Source organism: Mastigoproctus giganteus, chromosome 8 (genome assembly GCF_048544385.1).
Source record: "Mastigoproctus giganteus isolate SK-2022 chromosome 8, ASM4854438v1, whole genome shotgun sequence".
In the NCBI taxonomy this organism is placed as follows: domain Eukaryota; kingdom Metazoa; phylum Arthropoda; class Arachnida; order Uropygi; family Thelyphonidae; genus Mastigoproctus; species Mastigoproctus giganteus.
In genome coordinates this window covers 158,528,535-158,542,170 of record NC_143582.1, presented here as the reverse complement: position 1 = coordinate 158,542,170, position 13,636 = coordinate 158,528,535, and the positions used below count along the sequence as shown (strand labels likewise).

At 40.2% G+C, this 13,636-nt stretch overlaps 1 protein-coding gene across 1 annotated transcript in view; it reads right to left on the bottom strand.

The window, feature by feature from the left end:
- The window catches only part of Sesn (Sestrin), a 123,735-nt gene extending 110,665 nt beyond the window's left edge, over positions 1 to 13,070 (bottom strand). The window contains exon 1 of the mRNA XM_090379006.1: positions 12,859 to 13,070. Within this exon, the coding sequence (XP_090235132.1) occupies positions 12,859 to 12,948 (90 nt within the window). The 5' untranslated portion in view covers positions 12,949 to 13,070. The remainder of the gene's footprint in view (positions 1 to 12,858) is intronic.
- Between the last annotated feature and the right edge of the window lie 566 nt (positions 13,071 to 13,636).

Sequence of the window (13,636 nt, the reverse complement as noted above, 5' to 3'; positions counted from 1 at the left end):
AGAAACAAAAAAATAATCACATGTGGGATGGGAGGTACCTGACAGATACAAAAAAGCGATGAACATTAAACAACACACACACACACACACACACACACACACAGCAATATCCCACACAGCACTGATAATTGGTACCGAAACTGTTCCACGTTATGTGAAACTGTGCTGATTGAGGTATAATTATAGTGTAAGTGTTTTCAGTGTCTAACGGCACCAGGGGTTTCCCCCATCTCCACATTGCTTTTATTGTGGGTGTACCAGTTCACTGGGAAAGCCAGAGATTTAAAAGTGTATGGATTATGGAAGTGTGATGTTTTGTACCGTTGTTCCTCTGGCTTTTTTTTAGCTACTCTACCTCTGCTGAGGCCCAACGATGCCCCACTTACGCCCCGTGGAAGCAGACCAGGTACCCAATAGTCTTTACTTCACTCTGGCAGGTCCTGCCACCTAATTTCCTAAGATTTCGGTGGCTAGGACCTTAAAAAAAATAATAATAATAAATAAATAAAATAATAACAAAAAATTACACATATATGTATAGATATATATGTGTGATATCTCTCGATTGCGTAGGGCGATGTCACTTGAATAAGGAAAGACCAAAATATGGGTGTAAGTTAATTTGGATTCATTGAATTTATGTGTGTGTGTGTGGGGTGGGGGGGGATTCGCTTATGTGAAGATAGAGATGGGGGGGAGACTGAAGACTGGGGGGGTTAAAGGAGGAAGGATGAGGCCAATAGAGTAGGAGGTCTCAATTTGGTGTCAGTAAGGCATGCCCATGCCCTGCCAGAAGGAAGAATGGGGGTGGCATGGAGGAGAGGAAACAGTATGACCATCTCCGGGGTGGGGTAGAAAGGGCTGGACAAGGGAGCCAGCACAGGTCGCCAATATGGCGTGTTAGGTCAGCAGGTTCAGAAAAGCATCACAACACTGGCCCCACCAAGAGGTACATCCAGGGACAAGGTCTCTACCAACTTGTTCGCAGATTGGTTGAATGCTGACGTTGGTCATGGGATCAAGGTCTCATCCAGTTTGGTCGTGGTCATGGTCCTATTTCCATTTTGGGTGGTCATTCTTGGTATGGGGTCACTTCCACTGTTTGTTCTGTTGTCTGGGCGCCGATGCAGTGTTGTCACTCCTGCATACGGTGATTGTCACATCCTAGGGAAGTTCGTTGGGTAAATTACATGCACTGTCGGTCCAGCTGACAGGGCGTCCGTGTTTGATTGTGAAGTTCGTGGGAGCAAAGTCCCGTCCGATATCGTGGTACTCTGATCTTTCTGGTTCAGTTTACAAGGTAATGGCACTCATAAGAGCAGAGTCCCATCCAGTGAGTTGTAGTCAGGTCCTGCATCAGGCCTGGGGAGGTTGAGTCATTGCCCTTAGCCGGGTAAACAGCTCATGTGCAAAGAACGAGAGGGCCTTGTAGTGCTCCTCCTCATGTAATATAAGGTGCTCCCTTTCCTTCGGGTTAAAGCGTATCTTTGTGATGAAATGACATCTGATGTCCTCAAAGAGGGGACAATCGTGCATTAGGTGTGGCCATGTTTGGTTTTCTCCGCAGTGGCATAATGGGGAACCCGTGATGCTGAAAGTTGACAGCTGGGCATTAAAAGAGCTGTGCCCTGTTAGAAGAAACGTGGTGTAGAGCCCCGGTGAAAACTAGTCTGGCTGTTCGGGATACACTTGGGTAATGTCTGGGATGAACTTCCGGGTTATCTCACCTTTAGTTGAGTCCGCCCATCGAGACTGCCAGGTTTGTTAAAGATATTTGGTTAGTCGTTTCTTTTCTGTGTTGCTGTTGTTGGTCGGGTCTGTGGCAAAGCCAATGCAAGTTACACTGTTCCCTCTTGATAATTGATATAGCATGCCAGAGCGACTCCAGGTCCAAGGGTAGGAGTCCCACAAGGGCCTGCAGTGTGTGTGAGCTGACCGTGCAGCATGCTCTGGAGACTGTGAGTAAGATGCTGCACTGTATCGTTTCTAGCTTTCTTTTATTGACTGCGGTGGTTGCTTTTTTAAATCAGATCCCTGCTGCTTAGCTGATGGCTGGGATGAAGAAAGCCTTGTAAAATAGGGTCAGAGTTCTTTTCCTTAAGCCCCAATCCTTTCGCGAGACTCTTGCTATGAAGGCTGAGTAGTTTTTGATCTTTTTTTTTTGTAGATATACGAGGTGCAGGATGAATGACAGATTTTTGTCAAGGATGATTCCTAGATATTTTAATTCTGTGGTCAGTTTTATGGTTTTTTTCTTCTATTTTTATCTGACGTGGCCTCCTGATATCAAGGGAGCCTTTTAAAAGTATTGAGGATGTCTTATAAGGTGATATTCTTAAGTGATTATTTTTTTGACCATTCTTGGAGGGTGTCTATGGCCCGATTTGCAATAGCCTCAAGTTGTGCACGATTGTCCGCCTCAGCATCAGAACCAGGTCATCTGCGAAGGCTTGAGCATCTGCTCCGTTTAGATCCTGGTTGAGGAAGTCGTCCAACACCAGGTTCCAGAGGAGAGGCCCCAGGATTGATCCCTGTGGGCACCCCCGGAACACCGGCTGGGTGAGTTGGCTATAGGGTGTAGATACTGAGATCCTTCTGTCCGAAAGATAGGTTTTAATACATTGGTATAAATTGCTGGGAATGTTTGCCTCCCGTAGTCTGCCAAAGCCACTTGGCCACCAAAGTGGGTCAAATGCCCCGGCAAAGTCGATGGAGATAATAAGGAAGTATTTACTATTGCTATGTGTAGATGCATTTATTATACGTTCCAGGGCATCCACAGTGGAACATCTTCGTCAAAAGCCAAACTGCTTGGGAGAGGGGAGGCCTGCTTCTTGGTAGTGAGCTTGTATCCTGCTGTGTAGAAGGTGTTCATACAATTTACTTAGTACTGGCAGTAGGGCTATGGGTCTGTATGACTCCGGGAGTTCCTGTGGTTTCTTGGGGTTCTTCAGTATTAGTCTAATTCGTGCTGCTCTCCAATCATGGGGAAATATCATGCAGATAGGCAGTGGTTATATAAGTTTAATATAGTTATTGGGATATATTCCACGGCCTTTTTTTACAATTTCTGGCTCCAGGTAGTCTTCGCCGGGTGTTCGCTTATTTCTTATTTTTGCTGTCGCCAGATGGAGGTCTTCAAGTGTGAACGGGTCATCCCGATGTGCTGGGCAGTAATTAGTATTTTCCTCACAGAGCTGAAGTTGTTGCTCAGGAGTGTGGTCTGAGGGGAGTTTCTGGAAGGTGGTATTCAGGATATTGTCTATAGATTCGTGCCAGGATGTGGTATAGTGGCCATCGGGTGTCTTTGTCGAAGATATTTTTCCTCCTTTTGGTAATTTATTAGTTGCCACTTTGTATACAACCCCCAGGGGTCCTTATTTCCTGTTGTTGAGACTAGGTCTCCCATGAACATTTTTTCCAGGTTCTTATCAGGGCTGTGTATTTGTTTCTGACCTCACGGTATGGTTGTCCGAGGACATCTACCTCTGCCGCCGGCCAGGATCTTCTCACTCGCTGGAAGCTTTTACAGGGTGTATTTACTTCATTCCGTAGTCTCTGAAGCTCAGGGCACCACCATGGGACTGAACCTGCGGATGGTTTCTTTATTTTTATAGCTATACTGCTATCCCGGTGAAGATATTCTCCCCACAACCAAATACCCCTAATGCTAAAATAATCGTCTGTGCAGATGCAAACTGTAGGTCACCAGCCTGGCACAGTACAACTCCCGACCGATGAGGAACTGCCAATGGACAGCGCCTGGAAGAATTCCTGACCAACAGCAGCTTCACAGTATTGAATCAGCCAAATAATCTACCGACCTTCTTAAGCACTCTTTGGTAGGTGACAATAGACATAAGCCTAGCCACCCTATCCTATGTTTGAAGCCTCTGTGATTAGATTTGCTAAAGCACGCTGGTGCTTGTCCGGGGTGAGGTTTGTGCTGTCGAATGCTTCAACAGAGTATGTCAGTGCCTCCCGAAATTGTTCCCAGTTTGCCTTGGCTATAGCAAATCTGTTGAGGATTGTTCTGGGTGTGGGTGGTCTATTGAGGGCACAGTGCATCTGGAAAGTTATTACTCTATGGTCAGAGGTTGTCCAGTCCTCTCTGACCTTCCATGAGGATATGTATCCTGCTGTGGAGTGAGTGGCTAGGCTTATGTCTATTGTCACCTACCAAAGAGTGCTTAAGAAGGTCGGTAGATTATTTGGCTGATTCAATACTGTGAAGCTGCTGTTGGTCAGGAATTCTTCCAGGCACTGTCCATTGGCAGTTCCTCATCGGTCGGGAGTTGTACTGTGCCAGGCTGGTGACCTACAGTTTGCATCTGCACAGACGATTATTTTAGCATTAGGGGTATTTGGTTGTGGGGAGAATATCTTCACCGGGACAGCAGTATAGCGATACGGCATAAAATTCTCCCAGTGGAGAGATGATCTGGGCACAGGCAGCCCATTCATTGCAAAAGTGGGTTATTTTAGTAACCTTGAGGTCAGGGTTGCAGATGACCAGGGCTGCCCAGGGGGGTGTTGCCATTATGTTGTACAATTTTGTATGTGGGTGGGTATCCTCTCACCTCTTTCTTGTGCATGTAAGGTTCCTGGAGGAAGAGGATGTCAAGGTTGTCCTCGGCTACCTTTTTCTTTAGTTGCGCAGTGACTGCAATTGCCCGTGGTGCATTATGCTGTGCAAATTTCACTGTGTTAGAATCTTTATATTTATAAAGAGTTCCCACAATCTGTTCTTTGTTGTTGAGTGCTTTTGGCTTTTAAGTACACGGGACAGTTACTGTCTCTCTGACAGAGTGGTCTGCTGGTAACTTTAGGGCTTTGCAGTTTGCACACACTGGTGGAGCGGTTTTGTTTGGGCAGGAGTTGTAATTGTGGCCTACTTCTGCGCAGTGCCCACAGGTTGTAGAAGTTTACGATTGGGTACACGTGTGTGTGGTGTGGCCAAATCGGCAGCACCTAAAACACTTTGGAACAGCCATGTGCTCTCTGAAGCGATGACTGACCCAATTGATGTAGATTCTTCCCTGCTGCGTTAGTACTTTCCATGCTCTGGGAGCTAGTTCTTCCACCCAGTTAGCTGAGTTATTATTTCTGGGTTTTGTCTGATATCTGGGTGTTATCAGATTCGATGGGTCCGTATCTGGAAATGCTTGCTGCAGGTTTTTGTGATATATCTCATCTTGCAATTGTGTTGGGGATAGGTCATTTCCTGTGTTAAAGATTACAATGCTTGGTTCTTTTTTCTTGGGAGTTTCTTCTTGTAGGCCCAGGGACGGCACTTTCGGGTTTGCTATAATTTTGTTCGCCGCCTCCTGTGTTTCTGTCTCGATGATGACACAGACGTTGCAGGTCTTCCTTATCGATTTTATTCTGGTATGTTTGAATTCATCGCTAAGGTTAGTAATTACAGTCTACTTCTTCACTTGTATGAAGAGTCTCGGTGTTTGTTGGCTTCAGTATGACCAGGTTGGGTCTTGGTAGTAGTGGTACTTTCTTTTTGCTGGGAGCAGTTAGGGTTGGTGGTCGCTCCGTGTCATTGTGGTCCTCAGCACTTGGGCATATGTGGACACATGCGCGCACGCTGTTGCATTTGGTTTTCCCCACATTCCATGTGTGCCTGGAGCTTTGCATTGGCTCTCTCACTCTCGAGATAAGTTTCCGTCAAGAGTGTCCAGCTTGTTCCACAGGTTCACGATTTGTGCCCTTAGCCCTGTGGTTACCCTATTAGATTGCTCCTTAAATGTTTCCAAGGCAGCCTTGAGGAACAGAGACTTCTCATGAACTGTACCCCCCTGGCAAGGAGGAATCCAGGGGAGAATCAGGTGGCTTCTCCTCGGTGGTGTCCTTTTGGTTTTCTGTTATGTCTTTTGATTCAGTTAGAGAGCGCATCTCCCGCTCCGGATTAGGTGTTGGCTTTCTATACTTGCGTTTTCCTGTTAGCAGGGCCCCCCGAATGGAGTTCTGACATTTCCTGTTGTTGGTCTACGACAACGGGGTTATCATTTTGGCTCTGATGCATGGCATTTGTGGGTTATTTCAATTTCCCATCCATCTTTGCAAATTTCGGATTATCGAACTTTTACGGATAATCTGAGTTTATGAGGTCCCGCGTTAAAGAGCTCGTGGAGGTGAGCAAGAGGCCACCTTCGTCAAGTCTGTTTGAATTTGGAGCTGAATAGTCCTTCAGCAAAGACTTTGGGCTATCCCCCTCTGTCACTTGGGGTAGGGGGTGGAGAAACAGCCACATGTGGAAATGCCCCTAGAAGAACGGGGTTAATTTCCTATTGGGTATTTTATATCGGCAAAGATGTTGGTAGTGTTATTTTGTTGAAAAGATCATCGGAACAGAAGTAGCTTCTCTCCATTGTCAGTTTATGAATGATAGAGGGGGGGGAATCACTGTTTCCAGCTGGAATTTCACTAAGTTGATAGGAGTTAGTTGGGACAATCACAGTCCAAAGTAACTTTCATTGAACATTACCCCAGTCAAGAGCCAGATAGGTACGTGGCACCCACGTTATATCGGTGCCTCTCTATTTCCCTGTTGTGTGCCACATGGTGACCAGTACAGTCTCACCACAAAGGAAATAGATACTAACGTAAATATCTGGTGATAAACCCAGTAAAGCACCAAAAGTATCTCACCGGAGGAATCCACTGATGTTACTGCTTAGTTGAAAGCACTTTTCTGGAGATAAAATACACTTAAACCACATATTTAAAAGCGAAGTTCACGGAGCGATGAATAGCACATCCGAACAGTAAGGCGGCCATATTGGCGATCCATGGTATAATTATAGTGTGTTTAGGGTCCAAAGCAGTAAGGCGGCCATATTGGCGATCCCTGGTATAATTATAAGGTATGTTCGTGTCAGACGGCACCTGGGATTTCTCCCATCTCCGCTGGTATAATTATAATGGGTTTTAATTGAATGCATACTAGAGAAACAAATAGACTATAAACAAATTATAATAAATCTATATACAGTTTGTGCTTGATAGCACAATTAAAAGGATTGGAAATAAAAAATATTGGAAAAATTTTATTAATGAAAAGGTAACACCAGGAGGATGAGAAAGAAAAGCTTTAGATATTTCAATAACTAAGTCTGGTGAAGTCATCTCTTCTTTATATCAAATATAAAGTATACTTTATACCAAGTATAAAGTTTATACGTACAAGTCTGTGTAGCATCGAATCCCATCTCGTAAAATTTGCCGTAATTTGATATTATGTTCAACATTCGGATCCCCATTCACAATTGCCTTGCAGACCATGTCAACACCCTGAAAAACTTTCTAATTCTTCTGTTAAAAATTCTTTTGGTGCCACTTCAGAATTGTTTTCCTCTTCTTCATATAGAATTTGCTCGTCAATTTCAAGCAGAGTTGCATCATCTAAGTCATTTGCATGCGAGTCGATGCAGTCACGTACATTGGCAGTGTCCAAATTTTCAAATCAAGTCTTTTCTGATCTTCACAATGTCTTCAGCAATTATCTGAACTTGCGATTCAAAACCAGTGAAATCATTTGCCAAAACATGCTGCATTCTGTTGGCAATTATTTCTAGCCAAGATGTAGATATATTTTCGATCGCATTCCTGGTGTTATAATTTTTCCAAAATGTTTGTAAAGATGATGATCCCAGTCCTGTTGAAGCTTCAATCACTTGGGAAAAAGTTTGCTGCAGATAATACGCCTTGAATGTGGCAATTACACCTTGATCCATGAGTTGTAAGAGGGACATTGTTTTAGGTGGAAGAAAGCATATTTTTACATTTTTATGGAGATCAGAAATTTCAGGTGGATGGCCTGGTGCATTGTCTAAAAGCAACAAAATTTTGAACTTCATCCCTTCATCTTTGTAGTAACGTTCAACCGTCTGACAAAAATAATTTGTGATCTATTCTGTAAACAATTCTCTTGAAATTCATGCTTTCTTACTGGATCACCAAATTGTGGGCAACGTGCTTTTTACGCAATCCTTTAGGGCTCTGGACACAAGTAGAAGCTTCAATTTAAAATCACCAAATGAGTTTCCACCCAAAAAAGTGTTAAATAATCTTTTGATGCTTTATATCCAGGTTGGGCCTTTTCATTTTCAGCTAAAAAATGCTCGTGAGGGCATTTTTTTTTTTTTTCCAGAACAGTTCAGTTTCATCAATGTTGAAAATTTGTTCGTCCTTGTAGCCACCTTCTTAAATGACACCTTTCAATTCACTAGGAAATCTTGCAGCAGCATCTCTGTTTGCACTTTCACCTGAGATACAAACATTGTGAAGCCCAACATGATTTTTAAAGTATAAAAATCAACCACGACTGGCTGTAAACAATTCTTTAGTCTCCTCTTCATTTTCTTTTTCCTTCAGCATGTTATAAAGGCTCATGGCTTTTGCTTGATGTTTTGACTCAAAGAAATTCTCTTTTGATTACAATCTTCTATCCATATTAATAAAACACTTTCCGTATTAATCAATAGCAAACTTCTATCACTTTCATCATGTAAGATGCTGTAGAAATTCCCTGCTCTTGATACTGATCCTTCTTTTGAATAATCGTTCACACTGATGCTTCATTCATTCCATTTTCCCAAGCAATTTTAGCATACAATACACCATCTTTATGGTACTTGAAAATATCAAGGTTTTTTTTCTAATGTAAGCCATTTACGTTTAGTAGCTCCCCCACTTTCATTACTTTTCCTTTTTTGACTCATCTTTTCATATTTAAAGGGATAAAAAATAAATTGTGAAATGAAGTTTGAAAAGCTATCACGTTGTCTCTGAAGTCAAGATGGAATTAAGAATATTGAACACTGTTCCACGTTGCCAATGACTGCCTGTGGGGAGCTATTGGCACATATGCATATGAGACTAGAGTTGGCATGGCAGCATATATGTACAGTAAATTTTCAACTTAAACTTAATTGAAAGCTGTGTGTGTGTCCACATGTCTTATATAACAATACATGAGAAGGATGTACAAACTCTACTGCATTAAAACTACATTTATCTATGAATTTCTTATTTTTTTTTTACATACAAATTGTAGAGGGCAAAAAAAAAAAGAAATATTCCAGATTTCTATCTGTTCAGTTTTAATTAAATTTCGAAAGGAGCAACAAATATTTTTAAAAGGCCAAATATAAAAAATTTCATTAAAATCCATCCACTGGGAATCAAGTTGTTACATGCAGAAGGACATGGTGAAGCCAGTTCATGTACACACACACACATACATACATGCACCTAATAAGAAACCTGGGACTGATAAAATCGATCCAAATATATTAAAAGAAGCAACAAAAGAGGTAAACAACCCTCTGGCAATAATTTAGAAGTACTTATAGTTTGGAAGTTGTAGTAGGGTTTTAGAAGCATCGGCAACTAAAGCCATATTGCTCCACATATCAAGGGTTTAGTGTCAAACAATGTTAATTACAAAACAGCATTTTCTTTTTGCAATAACTTTAGTTTTACTTTATACAAAAAACAAAGCATACATGTGTGATAGAACTGTATCTCTCTAGTACTTTACAAGTTAGCTTAGACTGTAAGTACATTTCCAGTAAACAAGAAAATGTCAAATGATTTTTTTTGGTTAATTATAAAAACATCAACTACAAAATGATTTTGTAGTTAATGCTGTTTTATACTAAACTCTCAACCTAGTCTGTAAATTGCATGTGGTCAATTTTCTGCTGGATGAAAACCAAGCATTTCTAGGAGAAAAAAACCATGCTACTCTCGTCTGAGATAGACTAACTCAGCCACATCATGAAAAAAGACCCATAAAAATTCCTCACATTGTCGACAGGACTCAACTTAGATCTTTCCCACCCAGTGTAGGTAGGATGGTGATTCTACGAACGGTGCTACCCATGAGGGCATATTATTATTATTAGCCATATGGTGCAAGGAAGCCTGGGGTTTATGTTGCACCTGCCAAAAAAAAAAAAAAAAAAATTCCCAAGTTACCCTGAGAGAGAGAAGTAGAAAGGAATCAACAAGAAAGAGAAGAATGGTGATATCCAGCTCAGGACCCTGGGTTTGCCAAGTCCATACATGTTAACCTAGTTTGGAAGTGTGCAGATGTCTCTCCTATGGACATCAAAGCAAGTGATCACAGATCTGTAAGGGTGACTTCTGTTCACAATTGAAAGTCTTGATAAGAATGCAGTTAGAGAGAAATCATAGCATGGGTTTCTTAAGGGGAGATTTTGCCTGATCAAACTGATTAGCTAATATGACACTGTAATAAAAGAACATACAAAAAATAAGTTTTCTTAGATCATATATTTAGATTTCAGTAAAGCTTTTCATAGTTACACATGAAATACTGCTGTACAAATTGGAGCAATAGGATATCAATGGTAAGTTACTGTTAAGGATTAATTAAAGGATGGATGACTGGCAGAAGCCAAATTTTATAAATGGGCACTGTTCTTGGTTATTTTTGGCTTTTTTTTAGGAGCATTAGCAACTAAGGCCATATTGCTCCGGGATATGCGGTGGTCATTCCCTACCTTTCCGCATCCTCCGTATTTGGTGGTGACAGGCTCGAACCCAGGTCTAATCAAGAAGCCTGTGCTACACACTGCTGCTCCTGCCCACCTGGCTACAGAGGCGCCTGTTCTTCTTGGACAAATGTTATTAGTGGCATCCCTGAACATTCAGTGCTGGGCCCCTTATTAACAATACTGATGAGGGAATATCAAAACTTATTGTCAAACTTTGCAGGTGGTGCAAAGAGGTCGGCAGAGTGATTAATGATAGGAATCAAGCTGCTGCAGCAAAACCTCTAGATTAAGACAGATTAGTGGCAGTTGGGATTCTAACACTGAAGTTTAACAATGGTAAATAGCCAATGTGGAAAGCAACCTAGAGTTAATTATACAGTCCAACTCGGGTGTGTCAATGCTATACACAGTTTTACTTCAGTGATAAGGTGTTCATCCCTTGTCACTGCAAGACAGATGTAAGAAAATTTACACCACCATAAAAATGCATGGATCACTGTAAGCAGTACAACCATGAATTGACTATAATAAAACAATTACAGTGAAATTTTCTGGGTGTAGTAGCTACAGAGAATACTGAATTTATTTATATATATATTTTTTAATTAAAATATCACAATGTGTGGCACCTTATAATCAAAAAGTGCTTCCAAACCTTTTTTTAAAGGGCAGCTTATAAATTTTGGAAAATTCTACAATTATTTTCTATATATTTAAATACGAACTTTTAGAAACCAGAAATTTAAAACTTTTACGTTCACATGCTAACATCTTTCTGTGCAGTGCTATCTAGTAATTATTAGTTTTGACTTCTGGTTCTGCCTGATAATATTAAAATAAGACCACTTTTCCGTGTGCGAAAATTCTCGGAGACCACAAATGGTCTCCAAGAATTTTCAAATGGTCTCAGAAAAAAAAAAAAAAAAAGTTAGTCAACACTCAACCAGTGCTTAAATTAGAACCCGTAAATTTGTTATTCCAACCCCCCCCCCCACACACACACACTTTGTTGAACTTTTTTTTTTTAACACTGGTAACCTTCCAAATTGCACTCTGCCCGTCAACTAAGCACTGACTTCCTCTAATAAATATATATATATATATTAAATATAAACCTTGAATGATGTATTTTAAATAGCACTGTTTCCTATTCCCATAACAATGTACGTAAAATAGGTAGAAACGCAGTATATACCAGGTATTTAATTTTTCGAATCAGTTTTTAATTTTAAAATCTCACAAGCCGTACTTCCCCGATAATTCACATTTAAAACTGGGCAGCTACTACTTTTTTCCCCTTTAGTAGAAAACTCAAGCTACCACAATAGCCATGTTGTTACAACGTACGAGAATATATCAACAGATAACTGTCGCTAAAGCTCTAAGAGAAGATGAGGGGGAATGTTATCTTCAAAAACTATTTGGCCAATGAGGAAGCTTTACTGTTGCTAAGGCTAGTCCAAGGACCTTGAGAGCCAATGACTCATTCGAAGTTGAAGCTTGACAGGTGCGGTGTTAAGCGTTCTCGAAAGAATTTAGCATTCCGTTCTCATAATTTTGTGATAAATGTGCAAAAATAAATTAGTATTTCAACTTAAGCTTTATTACCTGCAACTATGATCAGAAAACTCGGTTGGTTCCTCTTCCAATTGTACCATTAACAGGAGACTATCATAACGTGATAAATCATCTTAATGCCTTTTACCATTTTAATAATAAACCATATCAATAACCTAATGACAAAATTCCCCATACATGCATTGGAAAAGGAACTACAAGATTAAAAGTAGAATGTGCTTATAATTTTTAAACAACTCACTATTCATCCTTCACCAATGCAGGGAAAATTCCTACACAATACACCTTATCAATCAAAATCTAATCACCAAATTCATTAAAAAATATTTATAGAATAAACAAAGGGATCATTTAGATCAAATTAAAGATTGCAAATATTCGGAAATAGAAGAAAATTTTATAATTCTATTAATTTTATAAGCGTTAAGAATTGGTCCATGTTGAACTCGAAGTTGTTCAACTAAGAATTTACATTGCATTATAGAGTTTACATCACAATTAAATGAAGCGTACGCTAGTTTATGCATGCATACTTAAAATAGTAACCTCAAAATTACTAACAAAAAACTGTGCTTTAAACGTTACAAAAGGAGATAATTTTAATTGGAAAATCAGCATTAGAATGAATAAACGCTACTGCTTTGCTGAAATGATGTAACATTACTCAACGTTGCAGTAATGAAAGTTTTAAAAACTAATGATTAACAACACCATGAAATGAAAATTAAACTTGTCATTTACTTACGTTTTTGTCACCTATCTGACCCATTGTAGACCGGTCTATATTGGAAAGAGTACTAATTTCACCAATTTCTTCAGGTGGTTGTAAAATCATTAATAAACACCACTAAAATCGTAGAAATATTTCGGAGGAATATGAAGTTAGCGTACGATTCGAAAACAAAGTCGTCTCTTTTATAGATAAGTAAATTTTAAATGTTACAAAACTAACAGTAACTACATATAATAAATTTCAGCCAAAACAGAACATTACAAAAACCGGCCTACAAACACCCAGCAATCAACAGTATCCAAGACTGTCTGATGCCCAACAACAGCTGAGTCGAATCAGCTGGTCAGGAGACCAAAAAGCAGCCAATCACCATTCACTTTTCGGCAGACATCAGCTGGTTACTCCTATTTTACAGTGGGTAGGTATGGAAGTTCAATAAGAATTAAAAAGCATCCGCTGGAAAATCACACCAAGTAATCGTATACGGTATACAGTATAAAAATTAATTTTTACTGGCTTTTAAAAAATAATCGACGAATGGCAGGTATCGCCAACTCGCTTTATATTATATTTAGTACTTTATTTACATAATAGTTATGTATGTGAATTACAGTTCCCAACTTTTATACAAAGGCATATGGGGGAAATACTACTACCTTCCAAAAAATATTCATTTTCAGAGAGATGTGGGAGGAGTACTATTTTTCCTTTTTTAGCCCTTGTATAAAAGTCGGGAAACAGTTACAGCATTGTTATGTAAGTAAATTACAGTTCCAGACTCTTCAATGGC